This window comes from Numenius arquata, chromosome 1 (assembly GCF_964106895.1).
Source record: "Numenius arquata chromosome 1, bNumArq3.hap1.1, whole genome shotgun sequence".
Taxonomy (NCBI): domain Eukaryota; kingdom Metazoa; phylum Chordata; class Aves; order Charadriiformes; family Scolopacidae; genus Numenius; species Numenius arquata.
The window spans coordinates 41,206,399-41,230,345 of NC_133576.1; the positions used below are offsets into that span (position 1 = coordinate 41,206,399).

The 23,947-nt window shown below is 42.5% G+C and overlaps 2 protein-coding genes across 2 annotated transcripts; one reads left to right on the top strand and one right to left on the bottom strand.

The window, feature by feature from the left end:
- Nucleotides 1–286: 286 nt before the first annotated feature.
- On the bottom strand, nt 287–12,056 carry SETD4 (SET domain containing 4). The gene is made up of 11 exons (XM_074146369.1): nt 11,938–12,056; nt 11,296–11,398; nt 10,581–10,676; nt 9,631–9,668; nt 8,016–8,104; nt 6,943–7,372; nt 5,939–6,113; nt 4,032–4,113; nt 3,602–3,682; nt 2,448–2,571; nt 287–1,571 (listed from the first exon to the last, which is right to left on the bottom strand). Exons 2-11 carry the CDS (start codon nt 11,363–11,365, stop codon nt 1,437–1,439), a joined length of 1,320 nt encoding a protein of 439 aa, XP_074002470.1. The 5' UTR covers nt 11,366–11,398; nt 11,938–12,056; the 3' UTR covers nt 287–1,436.
- An 11-nt stretch (nt 12,057–12,067) lies between these two features.
- On the top strand, nt 12,068–21,112 carry LOC141463774 (carbonyl reductase [NADPH] 1-like). Its single transcript, XM_074146382.1, has 4 exons — nt 12,068–12,158; nt 13,200–13,519; nt 17,845–17,952; nt 19,846–21,112. The coding sequence occupies exons 2-4, from the start codon at nt 13,234–13,236 to the stop codon at nt 20,280–20,282; spliced, it is 831 nt and encodes a 276-aa protein (XP_074002483.1). The 5' UTR covers nt 12,068–12,158; nt 13,200–13,233; the 3' UTR covers nt 20,283–21,112.
- Nucleotides 21,113–23,947: the final 2,835 nt, after the last annotated feature.

Sequence of the window (23,947 nt, forward strand, 5' to 3'; positions counted from 1 at the left end):
ACATCCCCGAATTATCAACACTGTTTTCAGCACACATCCAAAACACAGCCCCATATTAGCTACTATGAAGAATATTAACTCCACCCCTGACAAAACCAGCACACCCAAATAGACCGGATGCAGAAGAAAAAGCACGGAAAACCCCTGCAATCCTCAAATCCAAGCAAGTTTACACAAAAACATTCTTATTCACAAGATACCAAAGAAAGTCTGAATGTGTGCTTGAGCTTGAATACTTGTTTTCACTCGTTGCATTTTTTCTTTAAATTATATCATTAGCTAGAATGCCTTTACTGCTGTATAGAATTTCATTTATTTCAAAAATAGAGAGGTCTTATAGAAAATGAACCAATATATTTACAAAAATAAACTTTTAAAAAACACAGTTCTTAAAAAATGCTAAAAATAGTAATGAAAAATTCCATGAGATGTGATTCCTCACAAAATGGAAAATAATCACAACACAACCATAATTATAAATGAAGTTTATATAGCTTAAATAAGAGTCTTGCCCTGAAATACCCTTTGAGGAAGCCTCTCCTCTAAACAGAAGCAGGGAGCTTGAGCTCCCTATGAAGTAGAATATTGAAAGGCAGTTCATGAGACCACCCCCTTGTAGACAGGATGGGAGTATTTTTCAGTGTGATCAACAGAACTGACTGGAAACAGAATTAATTGCCTGGGTGGTCTTCCAAATAAGAAACAGAGTTCAAAGTGATATATCCTTTCAGTTCTCATTCACAGCAGGAGTCAGAACAAGAACTAGCGAGTTTGGAGGGAGTTCTGAGAGTACAGGAGGGAAATTCACACTTCCTTACGTTCAAAAAGCATTTGGGTTGAAACTCCAAAGGGAAATGATTTGGAGTTGGTCACAACAGGACTCACGTGTGCCCTAGTCCGTACCTACTACTCCAGCAACAAACAGACACTATGTGAACCACTAAGTGTTGGGGACATGTACAGATCTCAGGGAAAAAGTAAAGGATCAGCACAGGGCAAATACAAGTGGCTCTGTCCTCCTCTCTGTCAAGTGCCAGAGCTCAAATACATGCTGAGGAGTACCTGCTTGACCCTACGATCCGTGCTTTAGCCACACAGGCAGCTGTAAAGTCTAGGACTGCTGGAGCTCACAGTCCTGGGGCTGCTCAAATTACCCCAGAAGCTGTTTTGCTCATTGCAGTGTGGTTTGGATGAGACGTGATGAAAGCCACCTGTGCTCCCCCCAGCATTTGGGCTAACCTTTTGAATTACTGAAGAAGGTCAGCAAAGAACAAAATAAGACTCTGGGTTTTGTGTGACCCTATAAACGAAACTAGGCATATTCTGATGACCATTTATATTATACTTTGCTGCTGAAGTCCATTAAAACAGTTGAGCAAGGCACATCCATGGCAAATGAGCTCCAACCAGCCAACACTACCACAGCTCCAGCTGGGTCAAGTTGTTGCCATATTCAAGTTGCAAAGAATCTCAGCTGATTTTTGTAGTATCTTCAGGTCTTCCAAGCGTAGCGCTTCTACCAAAGCCAGCTGGTTTTTGAGGTTCTCTTTGTTCCTTTTCAACTGGGAAATCTGAAGTTTATACAAATAGGATTAAATTACTAAAAATTCGGATTATTTAATATAAGGCATGAACACAAAATTTGTGCAAAGTTCCTCTGTGGTAGGGATTTCATGAACTATGTCAAAATACAGTATTTTTTTTAACCTTCCGCTGTAATAGGAAAAGAAGAAAAAAAGAAGAAAAAAAAGGAAAAAAATTCATACATGGATAGGAAGCAGAACAAAAACAAGGACAGGAAGGGAAGGGAAATGTTTACCTGATATCCAGCTCCTAAGCCCATATTATCCTCAAGATGTTGCTCAAGATCAGATTCACCTCATACTCTGTGCATTTAAGTGCTTCCTTTGCAAAAGTGTGGTTTTAATAACTGTTTTCCATGATAGCTATCCAATTTGACATTAAGTACACATGTTTGCCAAAATTCAGAAAGGAAGGAGAGACTGTTTTCCTAAGAACACAGACCTCCCTCACAGGAGACTGGCTGACATCAGTAGCTCATTTGGTTTGACTGGCTTTAATGAACACAGCCTTCACTTTCTGCAACAAGGCACTCATGGCAGGTCTGCAACGTCTTTTTGTGCCCACCTCATATAACCCTGCATTTTCTTTTAAGAGGTAACCTCAACAAACACATTGATACTGTAAGCAGAGCAAGGTTAAACACTTTTCCCTTGTTTACATGGCTTCATGTAAGCTTTGTAACTCGGCTCCTGTCTTTGCTGCAGCCACAAATTCTGCCGGGCAATTTACTGCTGTCAGTCACCCCGGAAACAAATCCTACACCACCCCAGTGTAGTCAATTCCTTCCATCACTCTGTCACTGCCGTACATTTATGCTAGGAGAGAATGGATTCTGGGCTCCCTTGTTCTTCCAGTCAAATTACCTGAAGAAGGACATGCTGTGTCTCCTCTATTAAAAAATGGCATATTTTTTCTGTTATAGTCAAAGTCTGCTGCTCATTTCTGGCTGAAATTACATCACCAAGCAGTATTCTTCTCCAGGAAGTACTAGAACAAAAATGTTTGGACAACACACAATCATTTGCATATTCCCCGACTGAATGACAAACATATGGTTATGCTAAGAACAACATCGCTGGCATAAGGCAAGTAGGGTCGGTATATATCAAAAAGGCACACGGCTTTCAGATATGAGACTGATAAGGCAAGCAAAAGAGAAGAGGGATTTAATGGTCCAAAGGAGAACTTCCAGTCCTCCACCCCTACCCTTTCAGCCCAAGCCACAGTCTACACTTAGATCAAGACTTCCAGTCTTCACTGCTCTGCCATGCTGCCAACCAACTTCAGCAGCACCAGTGAGGAGTAAAAGCTATTCACTCAGAACCTATTAGAGTGGCTTCTGCTAAACCCCACCTCACACACTGACACACTTCATGGGCTTGAAACCAGTACCACAGGGATTTATTTTTACTTCTTTTAATCAACTTATTCCACTCAGCAATGCATCTTCAAAGCATAAACAGCTTCAAACAGCAGATTTATTTTTTTTTTTTAAATTATTATTTACTATTACAAGCAAAGCCCAGGTAACCATTTTCTATTAATGCTGTTCAAGGCACATTTGCCATTTGGAACAAGTGATCAAAACTGCGCTGACAGTCACTGGAGATGAATTACAGAGATTTATTTGGTCCTAGAGTTTCAGAAGCAGCCTGTGGAACACAGGCTTCAAGAAAATCAAGCAAGGTCAACAGCATTTAAAAGTCCCATCAAACCAACAGGAGAAAGGTCTGGAGTCTGAACCTTAAAGTAGTATCTCGTTCTCAAAATAGAAAGGGAAAACAATGGGGCGTTTCTAGCGTTTAAGACAAGTAAAAGACCAAAGCACCAAATAAGCAATGACTTTACATTATATGGTGTTCTTTGCCTTTCCTCTTTTCACTTCTCACCTGGAGTCAATGAGACAGACACAGGAAATCCAAATTGCCCCAGTATCTCATACACAGCCAGCAAAGAGCAAATAAAGGAAAATGGCACATGCACATTGTCTAAACATTCAAAAAGTACTGAAACTTACAATTCATCTGCTTCAAGACTTAACAACTTAAGGGCTGTGAGGAGTCTCCAAGATGGTCCATCCCATCCAAAGGTCAGGTTTCTAAAAAGTCAGAAGTGATGTGATGCAGAAAGTATAGATCTTTTACAGCATGATAGCTTCCTTCCTGACAAGTGTCAACAAGGGAGGGTCTCCTTTTCAGAACTAGGACTCCTTTACTCCCCTTACCCTGCTTTTGTCCACAGCTAGGAGACAGTATGGACCTTGAAACCTATCTCAAGCTTTGATATTGGCGTTTACCACTTCCATCTTCTCCCACAAACAGCAAGTAAATCAGTTTGTTAAATAAAACAAGTAATTATTTTATGCTGGTTTTGATACTAGAAGCAAATTTGACTCCCAGAAAAACTGAAAAGAAAGCACACATGGAAACAAAAACACAGACACCTACCCTAAGAAATCGTGACCCTTCAGAATTGAAATTTTCGCATTTCTCTGCTTGTCCAGTGGGGAAAGATATTTGAGGAGAGTATCTGCATAAAAACACATTTTAGATATTTAAATAAATGGTATACAGAAGAAACCACAATCTTCAATTCTGAAGTGACATTTCAATTATATTTTACAAGTAGCTACAGGACAGAGACCAAAACCTTCTACATTTTGGTGAACTTTAACATAATCAAAAAAAGCATCTACTCAAAAGCTATCAGCAGTCTCCAAGATTGTACCCTTATAATGGAAATCCTGACTCAAACTAAAGTTACGAACCACTCTCAGCAACTTCAATTTGTGGGGATCAGGACTTAAATCCTGAAGTCAACGATACAGTCTAAGACATACGGTTGGAAGCTCTACATACACGCTGCTAAGAACTCCAATTTTACAAAAGAAAGTTTCCAAAGAGCAATCAATTTTAAAACACCAATCCTTATGTTCTACACAGTTCAAAGTGGTATCAAACTATTCCACTTCTTGAAAATACAAGTATCTTAATGGCACTAAAAAAAAAAATCGTAATGCCTTGATACGTATTGTGCATATTGTGCATTGTCTCTATATGTACATATATACATGTATGTGTGTATATATATATGTATATACACGTATAAATATTTATTTCCTGGATAAACTGGCTGCCCATGGCTTCAATGGGAGTACTCTCCACCGGGTTAAAAGCTGGCTGGAAGGCCAGGCCCAGAGAGTGGTGGTCAATGGAGTTAAATCCAGTTGGCGACCGGTCACGAGTGGTGTCCCACAGGGCTCGGTACTGGGGCCGGTTCTCTTTAACATCTTTATCAACGATCTGGACGAGGGGGTTGAGCACACCCTCAGTAAGTTCGCAGACAACACCAAGTTGGGTGGGAGTGTCGACCTGCTGGAGGGTAAAAAGGTTTTGCAGGGGGATCTGGACAGGCTGGATCGATGGGCTGAGACCAATGGGATGAGGGTCAATAAGGCCAAGTGCCGGGTCCTGCACTTGGGTCACAACAACCCCATGCAGCACTACAGGCTTGGGGCAGAGTGGCTGGAGACCTGCCTGGCAGAAAAGGACCTGGGGGTGTTGGTCGACTGTCGGCTGAACATGAGCCAGCAGTGTGCCCAGGTGGCCAAGGCGGCCAACAGTATCTTGGCCTGTATCAGGAACAGTGTGGTGAGTAGGACTCGAGAGGTGATCGTCCCCCTGTACTCGGCACTGGTGAGGCCCCACCTCCAGTACTGTGTCCAGTTTTGGGCCCCTCACCACAAAAAAGACATTGAGGTGCTGGAGCAGGTCCAGAGAAGGGCAACAAAGCTGGTGAGGGGTCTGGAGCACAAGTCTTATGAGGAGAAGCTGAGGGAGCTGGAGTTGTTCAGCCTAGAGAAAAGGAGGCTGAGGGGGGACCTTATTGCTGTCTACAACTACCTGAAAGGAGGTTGTAGGGAGGAGGGGGTTGGTCTCTTCTCCCCAGTCACAGGCAACAGGACTAAAGGAAATGGCCTCAAGTTGCACCAGGGGAGGTTCAGGTTGGATATTAGGAAGAATTTTTACACTGAAAGGGTTACCAAGCATTGAAATGGGCTGGCCGGGGAAGTGGTTGAGGCACCATCCCTGGAGGTGTTCAAAAGACATAGTGCTGGGGGACATGGTTTGGTGATGGTTTTTTTGGATGGTTGGACTAGATGATCTTGAAGGTCCCTTCCAACCTAGATGACTCTATGATTCTATGTATCTATCTGCAAGTGTACTTCTTCACTATCCTTTAGTTATCCCTTTGTACCCACATCTCCTGGTGAAGACAGACAGCATTAATATACTGAGATGCTCTGCTCTCTACTATTGCACCTTTCCATGTCAAGACAATCTAGATATCCAACCTGATGAGACATAAACACTGCTGTGAGGGTTATTCATGGCAACAAATCCATATTCTAGTAGCAGTCGCTGATTATCATGAGGCCCATAGCAGATAAATACTTCTTCGTATTTTTTGCACTGTGAATTTGTCCAAATTTCATAGCTTCTTGTCTGCTCATTAAATGCAGCCTTTACCTTCAAGAAATTAATAAGAAAAAGTTTTACTCTTGGCAGGAAGACAGGGTAAAAAAGAAATCAGACCTTGAATATTAAAACCCAACAGTATTGAGCATTCCTCTAACTGCAATAAAACAGATAGTGTTATAGATGTCTGAAAAGGCAAGCCATTTGGACGATTCCACACCAGGCCATCAGGATTACTCTATAAATACTAATTTAATATAGTATAAATACTAGAAGAACAAACATCAAAACCTTAGTCCTCAGGATGCGCCACCCACTGTGTAGACGTATTATAGAGGCCCCAAATACACAAATAAAGATGGCTTCATGCAGAGCTGGCCACTTTTGTGCTATCCCAGCTCTGTGTTGGCACACAGTCCCTGACATAAGGTGGAACCGCTCTACACACTTTCCTAAGGCTGCCCACAAGCTTCAGCCACAGGTGAAGTAACATATGGACCATGTAACTCCAGATTTGTCTCAGGAGCTGAGCCTTTTGGGAGAGCAGAGTAGGGTTATATTTACAAGTGGCTCTTCCCAGTAGTTACCTGGATGCAAATCTTACCCAGCCATTGCTGGCTCTCCCCATACCTTTGCTTTTCTACATAAACTGAAACATATGAATCCTCCTTATTCAACTGCCTTGGGCTGAACAAAAAGCTCCAGGGTATATACGAACCATGAGTACTCAGCCTGTGTGTGTGGCCTCAATAGACAATTTCCCACTACAAGATCTCTCACTGACCTCAAGACACTCCTAATACATCACATAAATGCATACTGTATTGAGATAGTGCATTCACAAGTAAATAAATTAAGTGATCTATTTTTAGTTTCTTACCTGAACATTTGGACTGTGGTTTAGCAAATCTAAATATGGTGCCAATGCATAAACATCTGGCTCAAGAGAAAAACATTCCCTCTGTGAATGTTTCATGTATATTGTCCTGGTATTAATAGTGCACCAAGCCCACTCTAGAGCACTGTAGTTAAAAATAGTTTCTGTGTTCTCAGCAAACAAAGGCTGCAGGGAAGAGAAAAAAGCTTTGGAAGACATGTAGAACTCATGGACCGTCATTCTCTGCTCCTGAGCCTTCTTTCTTAAAGGTTCAGGAAGAAGGTTCACTACATCACGCTCCAAACAAACAGGGCAAGTGTATGTCTTGGGTAAAACATCAAGATATGGCTTCCACAGAGATTTCTCACCAGCATGCTTCTCTGCTATTAAAAATGTGCACAGTGCTATCAAAGGAGATACAGGAGGCTTCCATCTATTAGAAAATAAAAATATCAACAGAACAGATATACAGAGGTGAGATAGGAAATGGATGCAGCAGTATTTTATCTCTCTTCTAGTTCTTTTAAATGTTATAAATAGCTTCTATTTTAAACTTCTTTGTAGTTCATCTTCAAGTCCTTTTGATGATTTCAAAGGAGCTATAAAAAGTTGGCTCACCTTTTGGGTTGTTTTTTGGCTTTGTTTTTTTTGGGGGGGAAGAGGGGGTTAGGATACGTAACAAGTACTCTATGTCCAACATAGGTCTTTGTTCTGAATTTTCTAAAAGGCCATGTTCATGTGCCTGCTTTGCAAACCCATTTTATCCCCCCTCTTCTATTGAAGCATATTCACAAATTCCCAAGAAAACATTCATAAATGGCATCCAGGTCCAAGCTGGCTCTATAGGCAGGTCAAGTTCAAGCCTGTACCATCCCTCCAGTTCTGCCCAGCTAAAAGGGGATGCTGTGTCCAAGCCTTACTTATCTGAGCATTCCACACACATCAAAGTCCTTAAAAAACAGTCATACAAGTTAAGAGTATTCAGTTTAAAGCCCTAACACCACTTAAGATTAATCTACTAACAAGTAACCCAGAGGAGAGGTCAGCTTGCCCATAAGCTGTCTTTTTTCACTTACCTCATAATGTATTCTCCCAAGGCACTACTAAGGACAGTGCCTGTGGTGAGTATGCATTTCTCAGGCAATGAAATAACCAGATCCCCTGCCTTTGAGGGAGAAAAAGACAAACACAACACACGCAAAGACTAGTAAAGGTCAAGTGTAAATGACTCATCTACTATGCGATTTCTGAACAGAGAGACATTCCTCAGAGAACACTAATGTCAGGAAGCAAACAGATGAGATGTTGAACTTTATGTAAACTGGCATGGTTTCTACACAGTCACAGTCCAGGGAAGGAGGATGACTGCAGTCAGTAGCAACTGTCACCTGCAGAAAGTTAACTGTTCACAGAAAATCTGGTATCTGGCTACTCTTTGTTCTGAGATATATTTTAAATTAGATCTCATAAATACCTGAACTTCTATCAACATAGCAGTATGTGGTAGGGTTAATTTAGGTCATGTCTATGTTGACCTTGTTTGTCAAGCTGCTGCGTGTGTAAATTAGGTTTCATGCCTGGCTTGAGGCGTAAGTGGCCTGGCTACAGGCATCAATGGGACATGAATCAAGTCAATACTCTCCCCTTCCAATTCTTCTCCCAAGTTTCCTTATCTTGCTCAAGCCCAGTTAAGTCTAGGTGTCATTTCACTCACTGCAGACTCCCAGCATTGTGAATAACCTGAACCTCTGGCTTCAACCACTGGCTCTAACCCTGAGCCAGCATGAGAACATACACTGTTCTCCAGACGTGATTTCTCCACTACATCTCCTTCCTACTTCTTGTTATACTTTCTATTTTGCAAAAGGCTTTGGGTCTGATTCTTTATTATTTGATATACTATTCCCTTACCAGTTCAGAAACTTCTCCAAAAAGCCCATTTCCTGAGAGGCACTTCTCAGTAAAAGTTCAGTCTTTCTGTGTCAATACCTGAAGGGCAAGGCATTTTTTTCTACCGTTCCTCTTTTCTGCTGGGAATCATAGAAATTATTATTCTATTGACTGGTTTACCAACAAAGAAGAGGACCATCAAAGTGAGGTTAAAGCCATGGTTTCATGTTATGGCTAAGATAATCTAAAGCCAAACGCCGCTTAAAGCCCCATCTCTTTCCTCCATCCCCCTTCCTGATATGTCATTCTTCCAGCACTGGCCTGACCAAGGTGGAAGATTTCAAGGAGCAAAGCTATCAAAGCTAATAATTTTTTTGAAAAGAGAGTTTTCTGTTAGTTTAGCTTTCCAATACAACTTACCACACGAGTGGGGAAGACTGCTACAGTCAGTGCAAAAGAAGCTGTGGGAGCCAGTGGCTGAGGGAGAAGGCATACAGGAGGGAAGAGACCTGCTTCTTATGGTTTCAGTTAGCCACTGATTGCCTTAAACTGAGACACTAGATTACATACTAAATCTCTGTAAATGAGTACAGGAATGTCTTCACTCTACAAGTCGTCAGGGTACACAGGCTATCATCTTACAGATATGTCAATATTTCAAATTCTGGTATTATGCTAGAAATTACATCCACAACAGGGAATGTGAAGACCTTGCCTGGAATTTTGAGCTTTGCCTGTTGCAAAAGTCATGACATCTCTAAGCACCCGAGGAGTTCTTCCATTAGAATCAACATTACTAACCTGAAAAGCTTTAGTTGTCATCAGTCCTCTTCCTGTATCTGAAGCAGGAACAAAAAGGATGCTTAAATACATCTATATATGTAAAATACCGGAGACTATGATAAGCTGCAATAAATTAGCAGGCCAGCAACGAAAAGCTCTAAAAGGACATACATTATCTCCTACAAATCATAAAAGCCAATTGTGGATTGTTCCAGATAGGTAATTCATTTCTTTGTTCTCTGATTCTCTTTTTACTTTTCAGAACCCTATGAAAGCCCTTCCCCTGCATTCCCTGCAACACTTGCTGTCCAGTTTTAGCAATTACTCAACTTCTTTTCCCCAATTTTTTATTTAAACACATCTTTCATCACTGGCCGCTGTTCTTGGTTTCAAAGTTTTAACTAAACTTTACAATTCCTATTAACGATATTTTTTCTCTGATTCATACTACTCTCTTTTTGATAGTGCAAAAGTTTTTGAAACATAATCTACTTAAAGAGAAAAAATACAAGTATATGCCTTTACTGTAAACAGTACTAAGTGAATTCCACCTTTAAAATTATTTACTTTTCTGTATCACTAGATCTGCTGAACTTGTACAGAAAAAAAGAGGAAGAAATTATAACAAGGTTTAGTTCTGATACTGTAAAAACTTAAGATACTACCTTCTTCTTTAAAACTGTGCTATTAACACTTAAAAACGTGATTTCTACAAGGAATTTGACATAGGTGTGCGTGTTTTGTAGCATACCAGAGTTATACACGAGAAAATCTTTATATAAGAAACAGTTTACAGTACTTCAGGCCTCCATACCTACTTGTTTACATTAAATGATGTTCACATGCATTTGCTCAGTGACTGGCTTTTTTCTTGATGCCAGCCAGGTTTGTGATTCCAAAAGAAAGCAGGAATCTAACATTCTTAGAAGAATGAAATATCTACTACCAACAAATAATTAAAACATTACCCCAGAACTGCGCTGGCCTTAAATTACTGTCTTCAAATCCTCTGCTTTTCAGCCACTTCTTAAGTTTAATGTATTCCAGTTTGTGACTGCAGTTGACTAAAAATAAAAAAAACAGGGGATTAATGCTATATAATAGCACTCTATTGGAACATAAAGGTGACGCACGGAAACAAACCTTACAACTCGCAGAGAGTTATAAAGCAGGTATGTTTATTGCGGCGCCGGGTGCAAGGGGGATCGCTCCTCCAGGCTCCAGGCTGTACTAAATCCATACTAACAACCTTTAACCATTCATTCTCTGAATCAAAGGAAACTGAAAAATTTTACTGTATCGTCAGAAAAACTGTATTTTGGACATCTTAGTATAGTGTAATAGAAGAGCAAGAAAGGCTCTCCTTGAACTAGCTTAGTAAATTACTGGCCTCTAAGAACTGGGACCTGGCAGAACTTTAGGAGTTATCCAGCACACTCAAGGGTCAAAGAATTTAAGAATTACATAGTACTTGCCATTAGCCAGAAAAGAGCTCACAATATTCACCATGCTCTGCTTGGGACTGTAAACAAATGCTAGAACACTTGCATTAAAAAAAAAAAGCTAACATTTATGAATGTTATTTTCAAAGCACAAAGGTGTTTAACAAATACACACTGCAAAATGACACCTTGACAAACAACTGGTTATTTTATTATTTAGCAGTACTTCCAGCAGCAGTACCTCCATCCACAAAACTCTGCAAGCGTTTTCTTCTTCTCTTTCGACCTGTCCGGCCTCTGCTTTTCTTCATGTTAAAAAACAGATTATGCCTTATTTAGACAATCTGAATTTTAAAAGAAAGAAAAAAGTTAATTAAAAATATTTGAAGTCCCTTTCAAATACTGCATGTTTCTTTTACCTCAATAAGAGAAATCTGAGCACCGCCTGTTTAATAAGCTGCCCCTCTAAAGTTTAGAAAAGGCACTACGAGCAAAGCCCGCCAGGAGGGTGGGTGCTCGGGGTGAGGGAAGAAGGGAAGCCCTTCACCTCCAAATATCGTCTTGGCCACGGCACGGCCATAACTCGCCAAAGCCCCGGCGCCCCCCTGCCGCACAGCCAGGCCTCTCCCCGCCTTCCTGCCCTGTCAGACGAGATCCCGAGAACCGCCCGAGTGATGTGAACACCGCTTGTGACCGCCTGGGCCCCCTCCCATTTTAAGGCAGAGAAGGCTGAGGAGTGTAACGATAAACGCCATCTCCCCTCAGCGGCTCCAGCTTCCGATTCCCTCGCGGGCTGAAATGGCGGCGGGGGAGAGGGGAGCGACGGCGACGCTTACACGGTACCCCCCGCCGCCGCCTCACAGCCGCCCACCCGCCAGCACACCTGCCGGAGAGGAGGCAGAGACCGCCGCTTCCCGCCGCCACCGCCGGTCCCCGCCCGCCCGCACCGCCCCTGCCCGTCGCGGGAGGCGAGCCTCCCCTGCCGCCATCTTAGGTGTGTCCGCCCGCCCCTTGCGCTGCGTGAGCGTCTGCGGCTGGCTGCCAGGCCGTCCTGTCCTCGTCGCCGTATAGAGCTGAAGGGGGGGAAGGTACGCGGTGCTGGAGGTGAGTGAGGGAGTACCGGCTGCCCCTCCGGGCCCACCGCGCGGCTCCTGGCTGCGTTCGGTCCCTTTGCGGAGCGCGGCAGCCAGGATCGCCCCCCGGGGAGCAGGGAGTCCTCTGAAGCGTTGGGGGCTTCCTCGCAGGTTTGCTTTGCCTTCCCTTGTGGGGAAGAAAAAGCGGCCCCGAGAAGGTGGTAGCGAGTGAAATGTGGCGGTTTGCCGTGAGGTGGGACCTTGGAGGTGGACCGGGAGGGCGGTTGCTGGCCCCGGTGAAGTCGGTGCGTAGCTGGACAAGCTTTTAGGAGCTGGTTAAGATTTCACCCTCGCTAGATGTCTACTCGTGGTTAGTTACGAGCTAGTTTGGAAGAGAAATGGTAACTAAGTCAAAAGTGAACAAAAACAGCGTTATAAACTCGCTTTTTATGGGGGAAAGGCATCTTCTTGAAATGTGCTATGGCTGTGGGAAAAAACAGCAAGCAGGCGTTGTATCTAGAGCTGACTGGTGTGTTAAACAGGAGAAAGTGTCTGTAGTCCACTGTGGTCCACTGTTTCCCTCTAAAAACGCTAGAATTCGTTCTCTGCCTGACACTCGAAGATCAAGCCACTCCTCCCCTGTTTTTTTGAGCCTGTTTTTTCATCTTTGACTGCATCAGTGCTTGGATTCAACCAGTTGAATATTCTTAAAAGAAGGAAATGGTATTCCTGTAAGGTGCACGTGCAGAAAAGCTTACTCCCATCAAAAGTTAATTTAGTACTGAAGATTAGTCACTGACTTTCTTTCTTTTTGTTTTTTTTTTTTTTCTTTCTTTTTTTTTTTTTTAACCCAATCACTGGTTGGGCTTTCTTTGAAACATTGACACCAAACATGTATTTCTCTGTGAATACCTCATGCTGCTTTAGTAAGTTACAGTCAGTGTGCGCTTTAATGTAGTTTTACTTAATTCAAGATGGTAAATTGGATTTTAAAGAAAAAACACTTTAATCCATTTTCAGATAGCCATTTTTATCCATCCAAGTGTGAAATTTTCTTCTTTTCCATTTGCAGTTACTGTCACTTTGGCGTACATTCAGAGAGGACAATGTCCAGTGTGCCAGTGGCTGTGGTGACCGGATCCAACAAAGGGATCGGATTTGCCATTGTGCGGGCTCTATGCAAGCAGTTCCCAGGGGACGTGTACCTGACAGCCCGAGACCCTGGACGTGGCCAGGAAGCAGTGGCAAAGCTCCAGGAGGAAGGGCTGCGTGCACTCTTCCATCAGCTGGATATTGATGATCTGCAGAGTATCAGAGCTCTCCGTGACTTCCTAAAGGAGAAATACGGAGGGCTGAACGTGCTGGTTAACAATGCAGGGATTGCTTTCAAAGGTAGGAAGCGGACTGTCTGGGATAATCCTATGTTCTACAAAGTTATGTGGAGAAGGATAGTAGATGCATCGAGGATTTTACAAAGTTGCTCATATAGGACTTCTGTGCCAATGGCATGCTGCTTTTTTGGCTGGGCAAGCTGCCAACCTTAAGCATGGTGAGAGGGCAGTGTGAAATGGCTCTTCCTCTAGCATCTGTTGGGCTAACTGTGCATGTAGACATACTTCCCATGAGTATTGTATTTGCATCACATACAGAGCATGGAAATACTTCAGGCACACAGTGTATATGAGCAGAGTTGGGTTGATTGCCTCAGTGCCCATGAGTTTCATCAGGCCCGTGGGAGCCCATTATCTCTGTGAAGATCAGCCTTATTCCTGGGGGATCCATGTTTTCTCTCTTCAGCAAGCTCCATACTTTGTTCTATTACCTGCTCAAGGATTCCAGTTGATAAAAAAGAATCTTTGGCCCTGGGTGATTGTCATCTTTGTTTATGTTTAACTTTCTCTGGCCATTCAGTTACCTATAGAACAGTTAACCTGAATCTTGCTGTGCTGAGCAAGAACTTAACCCTCTCATCTTCTGGTGGACAGGAAGGCAAGGAAAGTGAGGAAGACAGCAGTTGGAAGGTAGAAGAGTACATTTTTCTTGTAGGTGTTTATAAAAACAAATTGAGAATCACGTTAGAGGAAATCACAAGCATGACAAGTTCATTTCTCTGCCAGTACAAACTTGTTCTTTCCATATTTTGGGGTGGGTGATTTGTGGTTTTATTTTAAGTTCTTTGCCTGATCTCCATTTAGGACTTGTAACTGTTCAAGCACAGTGTTGTGCTGACTCATCTGCCTACTGCACGAGTTAAGGAGGCCTGTCAGGTAGTATGGATCAAACCTCACCTGCCGCTGAAGATGGAGCTTTGCATGTAGTGGGAGTGCAGCAATGGTGTTCTGAAGTCCAGTCACTGTATATTTTGCATGGTACTTCACAGGAAGATTGCTTGTGTTCAAGATCAGCTTAGTAGGAGGCAACTCTTAATAAAATTGTTTGAGCTTCAGGATGTGCTCAAGATAAATGTTAAAACCTTGCAGCAACAGTTAAAAGATTGTATCTCTGTCCATGCTTACATTTATAAAGCCTGCAGGTGTTCAGACCAGTATTTCTTCAATTCATAAGCAGGGCCTTATCTCAGCCTACTAGTGACAGTGAGTTAGCGCAGGACTGGGCTAAAGCTACAGCAATTGAAGTGCAATGTGTGTTTTCTGGTGCTGACTTCGCAGCAGTTGTAGCCTCCATCAATGTGGGTACCTGGGCAGGTGAAATAGAAGCTCCTCAAATTGCTGCAGCAAGATTTGTTAGACCTCATCTGTGAGAGATCTTAGATCTATTATGGAGCCACTGAGCAGATAAACAGGTAAAACAGCATGACCAGTGGAGTTCCTGTTAACATTCTTTACTACACCATAGATTATTTTTTTTATTTAGAAGTGGCTTCTAGATGTTTAGCCTAGACTTGTCTTCAAGCTGACAACTTACTGTGAGTCAGCAGTAGGTCATACAATTAAGAAATGTGATAGAGGACCCAGTTGTAGCTGTTATTGTGTAAGTATCTAATACAGAGGATAGAGGATTTAACACCTGTGTAAGAACTTGCTGTGATGCTTATCTCATATTTTGGCTTTAATTCTTTCTTCTGAGATTGATGTTTCTACCCAAGCTTGCTTCTTGCCTCGCCAGGTTTCTGCTACTATCCCAGATTTATGCTTTCCTTCCTTTATTGTAGTACTGTGTATCATTGCTATCTGTCAAGCATTAGATTTACCATTAAGTTTAACTGATAGTTCAGTTTTTGTGCTGCACTACAGATAGTCCAGCAAAGTCCTTAGTCCAGCAAAAACCATTCATGTATGAAATGATTATGTAGCCGTGGGTTGCCTTCTGGATGAGCTTCTGTGAGAACAGTCATTCCAGTAATGCTTATTAAATCAGAGGAGTGTGTATCCATCAGATGTTACAAGTAATATATCTTATTAGGCAACTGAGTGGGTTTTAGACTCTGGGGAAGCTTCTGTCTTGCAAGGTGGGTATGGAAGTGGGAGTTTGGAGTTGTGTAGGTTTTTAGTTTTGTTTCTTCTCCCACTGTCATAACTCTTGCAATAGGTCATGGTCTGGCTTCATGTCTCAGATTCAAATGCAAGTAAGTGATTTGCAAAACTTGATGTCATCAGTGGTCATTGCTTGAGAGTATAAATAAGTTAGCTATTAAAGCTGTGTTTTGCAATAAAAACACAACTACATCAGATACTAAATGACCTGTTACTGCTTCTCTTTTGAGTTTACAAAGGTCTGAGCTATGGAGATAAGTGAAGACCTGCCTAAGCTATGTGGGTGGCCTTCATCACTGCAGAGCCAGAGCCTGTAGCGGAAGAGGAGGAATGCTGTTACTTCAACTCTTACTTCCCCCTCAAAGTGGAGGACGTGTAGCATATGTCTTTATGACTGAGTCAAATTGTCAGCTGATGGCACGTCCTACCCCACTTGTGGTGGCAAGCTGTCAGTTCTCTCTGCTGAAATCATGCCCTTACAGAGCAGTTCCATGGTCTGCTTATGCTTACCTAAATCAGCTGCCTTTCCTAGCTGCTAATTCCCACTGTTTCCCTTGTGTTAGCACAGATCTGTCAGTTCAGGGGATGATTTACTGACACAAGTATTTATCAGTTTTGGGGTAGGTTGCTTGGTTTTTTTCAGACTGCACCACATCTTAGCCCTGCATTCTTTATAGAAGCTTTTACAGCGTTTGTTGCAATTTGGCACTGCTCTGGCTTCAAGTACCAGCTAAGAACCCAAGGCATGACAACCTGAGAGTCAGGATATAGAAGCAGTTGTCTGCCATGTTGTTGGATGTTAGTACCAGGGTCGTAGTCGAACTTTTGCATCTTCAGTGGCAGCATCCTAGATTCAGGAGCTTCCCTTCTGATTTCTTCTCTGCCCCCTCCCCTCCCTTGGTATGTCAGAATGGTGGTGAAGTGCTGTGCTATGCGTTTAAGAGGAGAGGGCACCTCTAAAGTTTACTTGCGTGTGGTAGTGGCAGCCCAGACTGAGCACTGGGTGTGAGTAAGTGCAGGGAGATCAGTCAGCAGGCTGGGCAGCACACCCTGTGAGAGCAGTCTTTCCTTGTTTCCTCCATATAAAAGGCAGAAAGACAAATGGCCTGTGGGTTGGCAAATGACTCTGCAGAGTGGTACAACTGCCTCTCCTGGGTCAAAGTGTTGTGGTTTCGGCCGAATTTACCAAAACCGGACCGACAGATGGCCCTTCCCCCCCCCTTCTCCCCCCCAAAAGAGGAGAGAGGAGGAGAAAGAGATTCAGAAGTTTAGAATGAACTAAACTACTTTAATGAAGAATTAATATTAAAATAAAAATAAAGAAGAAAATAATGAAATAGATATAATGTATACAAAACCGTATCAAGCTCCCAGGATGACAGTCACGTCACCGGCAGGCACTGGGGAAGTCCCAGACTGGACTCGGTGACAAATGTGAACTGGATTCCAGCTCTGGAGCCAGGAACACACGGATCGGGATCAAAGGCAGATGAACAGACAGAGTCCTCTCTGGACGTCGGCCATCGCAGGAAGGGGGCTGACCCTTTGATCCCTCATCTTTTATACTGAGCATGGGGCAGATGGGATAGAATACCCCAGTTGGTCAGGTTTGGGTCACCTGTCCTGTCCACTCCTCCCCACTGATGTGACCCCTCTACGTTTTTTCTGTTTCCGACCCTCTAAGGGGCAAATAACGAAATTGGCTGACCTTGGTTGTTATAACAATAAGTATAAGCAAGAGCCTCTCTGCATACCATTCCTTGGCATGGAGCACAAACATTGGTCTTATCATTCTGAGAACGAGCAGTTTTCGCCACGATATGCTGTTAATTTCAGAGAGTTAGAGGAGGCCTAGCTAGGATGTAAAGTTACAGAACAGAAAATTGGTTCGGTTTTACTTCAAACCGGGACACAAAGCTAAAGCCTTCAGCTAATAACAGGTGAAAACATAATTAGCTCATTATTAATATAATATTGCAGAGCTGGATCTTTTCATTAATAAGAATGTGTCAGTGATGTTGCTTTTTTTTTCCTATGTATTTTAATTGATCATATGCCTGTTTCCTAACTATTAAAAAAAAAAAAAAAAAAAAGAACCAAGATAAACTTTTGGGTTTTGGTAGTTCTTGAACTTCCTTTCAAACAGTAGTACAATTCTGATTTTTTTTTTTTTTTATTATTATTTTTTTTTCCCTCTCCCTTGCTGCCGCCTTGTATGAGAAGTTCATGACACAACTCCGTTTGCAGTCCAAGCTGAGGTTACACTGAAGACAAACTTTTTTGGAACCAGGAATGTTTGCACAGAATTGTTGCCTCTTGTGAAGCCTTATGGTAAGTGTAATAGAACAAGTAGAGAAATAGTTTTGTATGAACTTTAGCCCTTGTTAAATAGGAAAATCCTGTCCCATGTCAGAAGTACACTGACCCATAGCAAGAGGAGTGCACCTTGCTGTACTGAAGGTAAGAGAAGATGGTCTTTCCTGACCCTCAAAATGTCACTGCTGTGTATATTTATATCTGCTTTCAAGCCAGTCACACTTTTCCATTATGGATTGAAGTGGAATTCTCATGGTGCCCTTGAGAAGACATGAAGAATGTACCCATGCATATTTTGTCCATGTTATCTGCCTACATAAATTGTTATTGCTTCAGAAAGGACCTTTTGATGATACAAACTAGGATAAGGAAATACCTAAAACCAGTGTTTCAGCTGAGTTTGATGTGACATGCCCGTACTTGCTACTGCTGAAGAAACGTTTTCAATAGTCTGTTAGTCTGTCTCTATCTAGATTACAGCCTTTGCTATATTGCAAGTGATGTAGTTACAGTGATGTAGTTATAAATGTCACTTATCATAGAATCACAGAATACCAGGTTGGAAGCGACCTCAAGGATCATCTGGTCCAACCTTAAAGATGAAGGTTACACCTGAAGATGTACATTAAGTTACTGTGATTTGGTGATGTTGGGGGGAACTGGAAGAAAACACTTTACCAAAAATTGTAAATAGAATGGACTAGGGTCAAAGAAGGTAGGTGCATCAATAATAGAGAAGTATTAGCAGCGTGCAAATAATCTGTACTCGCTGTTCTGCTCAGTATGTTCCCGTTCTCAAAACCAGGAAGTGCTGGAAGCTACTGAAGCACTACTGGCATATCATGGATGATTTGAACAGAGGGTATTTGGATCCAATACTCACACCAAATCTAAGGGGTTTTTTTAAATACAATTCTCTTTGAGACTTGTGATCACTAGGTATTTTCATGAATATTTGCATAAGTGCTTGCTGCTATGAATGAAATGCTGTCTACACCAACATTTGAATACATCTAGGTTTTTAAGAGAAAAGAAGTTGAGTAGATGAGAGAGGAGTTGGGAACTGTTAGTCCTTAGGATGAAGGAAAGGATAGATTAAATGAATTTTGGGAGGCTGGTAGGGGAGAAAGTAAACAGTGCCAAAATTGCAGTTTAGTCCTGTTAAGGGCGAAGGGTGAAGGACAAATGTGCTAATAAAGTCATTAGCGGAAAGGATTAATTTCTGTTACTTTTAAGATCTGAGTCCTCATGTTTGTTCCCTTGTTGATGTGCTGAATGGCCATAAACTAGCAAGAAGGAAGGAAACTGTAACATAATTTTAGGGAAGAGGAGTGAATTACTGATTCAGCTGACTCATTTCTCTGTACTGAAGTGCTGGGAGATAAATAAGCTACTGCAGTTTTGCATGCTGGGACTTGTAAATCTTCAGGTATTCTGTAAACAAGCTGATGGACTCACTGCATTAAGATCTAGATTGCTTTTGTTGAATTCTGTAGTATGATTTTTGAGGTGCATTCTCACAGTACTTTACTCAAGCTGTTGCCAAAGTGAGAACATTTTCAACCAGAACTTCAAGAGTAAAGTCTCGCTGCTTTTACTGAGAAAGCCACTTGCTACCGTGGATATGCCTGCAGATTGTAAGAGGCTATTTCCTGGAAGAACAACTGAAGTTCAATAGAGAGCTCTTGCAGGTTCACATCTTAAATTACCCTCTCTAATGGTATTCACTAGAAACACTTGATGTTGATTTAACTGTGATCTTCCAGAAGCTCTGCAAAATAGCTCACACAAAATATTTCACAGGTATTCACTTAAGTAGTGAATACATAATTGTAGAGCGAGCCCACTTCAGTGTCTGGGCTTGTTTTATGTGTGTAGAAGTAATCAGTCTTTATTCTCTTCTACCAGGTAGAGTGGTGAATGTCTCTAGTATGGTAAGTAGCTCAGCTCTGAGAGGCTGCAGCCAAGAACTACAGCAGAAGTTTCGCAGCGACACAATCACTGAGGATGAGTTAGTGGAACTCATGAACAAATTTGTGGAAGATACCAAGAAAAGTGTGCATGAGAAAGAGGGCTGGCCAAATACTGCCTACGGGGTATCCAAAATTGGTGTCACCGTCTTGTCCAGGATTCAGGCCCGGATGTTAAATGAGAAAAGAAAAGGTGACCACATCCTTCTCAATGCCTGCTGTCCTGGGTGGGTGAGAACAGACATGGCAGGTCCTAAAGCCACTAAATCACCAGACGAAGGGGCTGAGACCCCAGTTTATTTGGCCCTTTTGCCTTCTGATGCTGATGGTCCTCATGGCGAGTTTCTTAGTAACAAAACTGTTCGAACCTGGTGAGCATATGTATGTGGACCCGTGCAAGCAGTAATAGGACTGTGGATTAGTCTGTGCCTTGGTAGGGCATTTAGCCAGAGCAGTCTTATCCTGTCCACAGCAGCAGCAGGGTCCTTTATCATTATAATGAGGGTTACAGCTATGGTACTCCTCTGGGATTAAGTTTACACAGGGGTACACTTCCCAACAGTCTCCATGAGTCTGCTCACAGCATTGACTGCGTAGCCCAAAATCTGATTTGTGGGTATTCCAGCCCAGATGATACAGGCTAATTTGGTGTTGCCCTAAGGTAGAAGTGCCTGACCTTGTTTACCTGAATTTACTCTTAATTTAAATCATTGCCAGCCCTTCTCCCACTCCCCCGATTCAGATCTGAGACATGAGTTGAGATGAGACAGCAGGTGCCTTACTCTTTCTTGGCACAATAGATCTTTCTAGGGACCATAGTTGCTTCTTGCGGTGGTGCAGGTTTTCTTAGAGGGGGAGGGGGTTGTTCTGAGATCTACAGTTTGACCAGTTTGGGGGGAGGCTAATAAGACCAGGACAGAATCACTGCTGTATAGAGATTCTTTATTATCAGTACAAACTGGAATTAGGTTAAAACAAAAATAGCAGTGATATACCATTAATAGAACTTAAATCTGATTGCTTTGTTAATATGTATATCAGTAAATTATTAGTTGCTGATCTGTATTCATCCAAGTGGCTTATTCTGATACTAAAAATTTATAATGTTTGAAAATACACTTTCACTTTCTGCAGCTAAGTTTGTAGCTGGAATGTGTGATCTATATAAAGAGAAAATAAACTACAGAACTGATGTAACAAAATGTTCCTCTGGACTTCCAGTTCATTTATTGCACAGCCAGAAGTTTCCTTATTTAAAACCTGGATTAAATGCTCTCCATATAGTAGAGAAAACAAACTGTAAATATTACACTACTATTACAGGGTAGGACTGAAATACATAATTATCACGGTAACAAAAAGAAATAATCCAAGCAAAGTCACACGTGGAGGAAGCAGTGATGTGGAGAGCACCAAATTTGTTTTCTCATTTTAAATGTTGGTTATGGCATTTCAAATGCTTAATCTTGAAAGGTTACCGTGGCATTTCAAGCTTTAGGGGTGGAGCCGTGTGACAGTGGAGGCAGCCTGGGGTTAGGGCAGGGGGCCTGGGACAGCCCCAGGCTGTGGGGCAGAGGGCTGCAGGTGACTGGAGCGAGCTGGGGTTTGGTCACCCTCAGGCTATAACCCTGCAGCGCTCTCTCCAGCAAGATGCTCACAGCCCTGCTTTGGGCAGGGGGAGGCCGTTGCCCTCTTCCGCTTGCTGTGAGAAGCGGAAGGAGCTGGAAACAATTGCCTATAAATTTGTCATGAGTAATGATGAATCAGCAATGGACGTGTGAATTCTTAATCAGTAGTCGGCAAGACAATGCCAAAGTGGCTTAGCTGACTGGGTTTTACATGGACTTCCCCCTGGTACCGTTTGTGTTCAGAGAAGCCTTGGATCAAAAGACATAAGTAAAGTAACGTGTGGTTTTGGTAATCACTTACCAGCACAGAACAAAGGTGTGATTGTTAGTTGGTTGTTTTTTTTTTTAAGGATACAGTAGCTATTGTTTTTATGAAGATGGAAGTATTGCCAAGTGAGTCATGCCCCAGAGCTCGTGGAAGAGCAGGATGAGTTCTCATAATAATCCGTTCTCAATGAAGGAAAAAATCTGAGGCCTTTAGTTTAAGGGCAACAGATCAGTTACCAAATTCCTGCATGAAGTTCTAATGCATTTCATGTACTACCAACAGACTGCCTATGTAGTATGATAGCACCAAAAGCCATCCAGTTAATACAGTAACTTGACTGTCATTCTGATGTGCCACAGAAAGAACTACAGTTTGCGTGTGCTCTTCTAGTTGTGCCAGTGGTATTTCAGCAAAATAAAACATGGCTGTTCTGATTTAGTAATAATTTGTGCACAAATTCAAGAGATACCATCCAACAGTGGAGAATCATACCTAGTTCTTCATACTTGAAAAGCTGCTTGAGTCATTAAGTTTCAAAAGTTGCCTGTCCTGGCTGATGTACAAACTTCCCAAACAAACCTTGACCCAGCTTTCGTATGGTTTGTGCAAAGACCGGACTGTGAGAGACCTTGTCCATTGTTAAATACAAATTAGTTTCTAAGTATCTCCTGTGCTTTGTAAAGCTGCTTCTTAAGTCTAACTCGGGGTCTGGGTTTTTTTTTTAATGTTTAAGCCAAACAAATTTTAAGTTTAGAAGTTTTACAAAAGATGTATTTCAAATTCTTATATTAAGCCCTTTCACAGTGCTTATTTTTTAAACTGACAAAGGGTTTGTTTCAGGGTAAGGAAGCAAAGTGGAAGATGGTGGCTAAGTAGCCATCTTCAGAATCATCATTTCTCACGATGAAACTGATTATGACACAGAGAGTTTCTTCTGGTATGACCAGAAAGAAGAACGGAGGACAGATCTTTTTCACAACCTCTGCAGCTGTGGTGCAGCACTGGAGGAAGGAGAGTCAGCTGAGTGGAATCAGCCTCAGCTGCAGGAGGGAGAAACAAGAGGCAGAAAATCCTGGTTGCTCACAGGACGGGTGAGAGTCGGGAAGGAGCTTGTGCAGGAGCAGCAGGTATCCTGGTGGCACTGGCAGGAGGGCTGCGTCCCAGGAAGAGAGCTGGGACTGTGCAGGGCAGGCTGCCAGGGAAGGGCTGTTTGCTGGCAGCAGAATGAGAGGGCAGCGTGTGTGGCAGGCTGGGTCTTTGGATGGGGCTTGCATTGTTCAATCAGAATGCCTTTTCTCCTTTTTTAAGCTGCCTCCCTGCTTCTCTCCCATGTCTGCTGTGTCTGAAGTATTTTATTGCTTTCAGATGCTGGCATGCTTGCTGAGGGGTTATTGTGTAAAGTTTAAGGACTAGGAAAGGGATGAAATAATTATGATCTGTTCTACTGTATAAAACTTGTACATGTGATTTACTGCTTTTCTTTTTACAGCACGTCACTACCATTTTTACTTCGGAATTTATTAGCCAAAGAAATTGCCTGGCAGTGCAGTAGTTGCGGTGACGTGGGACAATAAAGGAATTGAATTCACAATTGTGGGAGCTCAGTAGAGGCAGTTTCTTAGGGACGCCATGGCTTGTGCAGGGCATACTCAGGCAGCAGTGGCAAAGCTTTGGGAGCAGCTGTTCTTGCTGCCACATCAGCTGGGTCTAAACAGCATGCAAGGCCTCTGGGACATTCTGAGGGAGAAGCAACAGACATCCCTGTCTACTGGTTAACAGTGCCACCATCATTTTCAAAGGCTGTCATAGGTGGGTTGTTGAATCATAGAATCATCTAGGTTGGAAGGGACCTTCAAGATCATCTAGTCCAACCATCAACATAACTCTGACAAAAAAAACATCACTAAACCATGTCCCCCAGCACCATGTCAACCCGTCTTTTGAACGCCTCCAGGGATGGTGCCTCAACCACTTCCCCGGCCAGCCCATTTCAATGCTTGGTAACCCTTTCAGTGTAAAAATTCTTCCTAATATCCAACCTGAACCTCCCCTGGTGCAACTTGAGGCCATTTCCTTTAGTCCTGTTGCCTGTGACTGGGGAGAAGAGACCAACCCCCTCCTCCCTACAACCTCCTTTCAGGTAG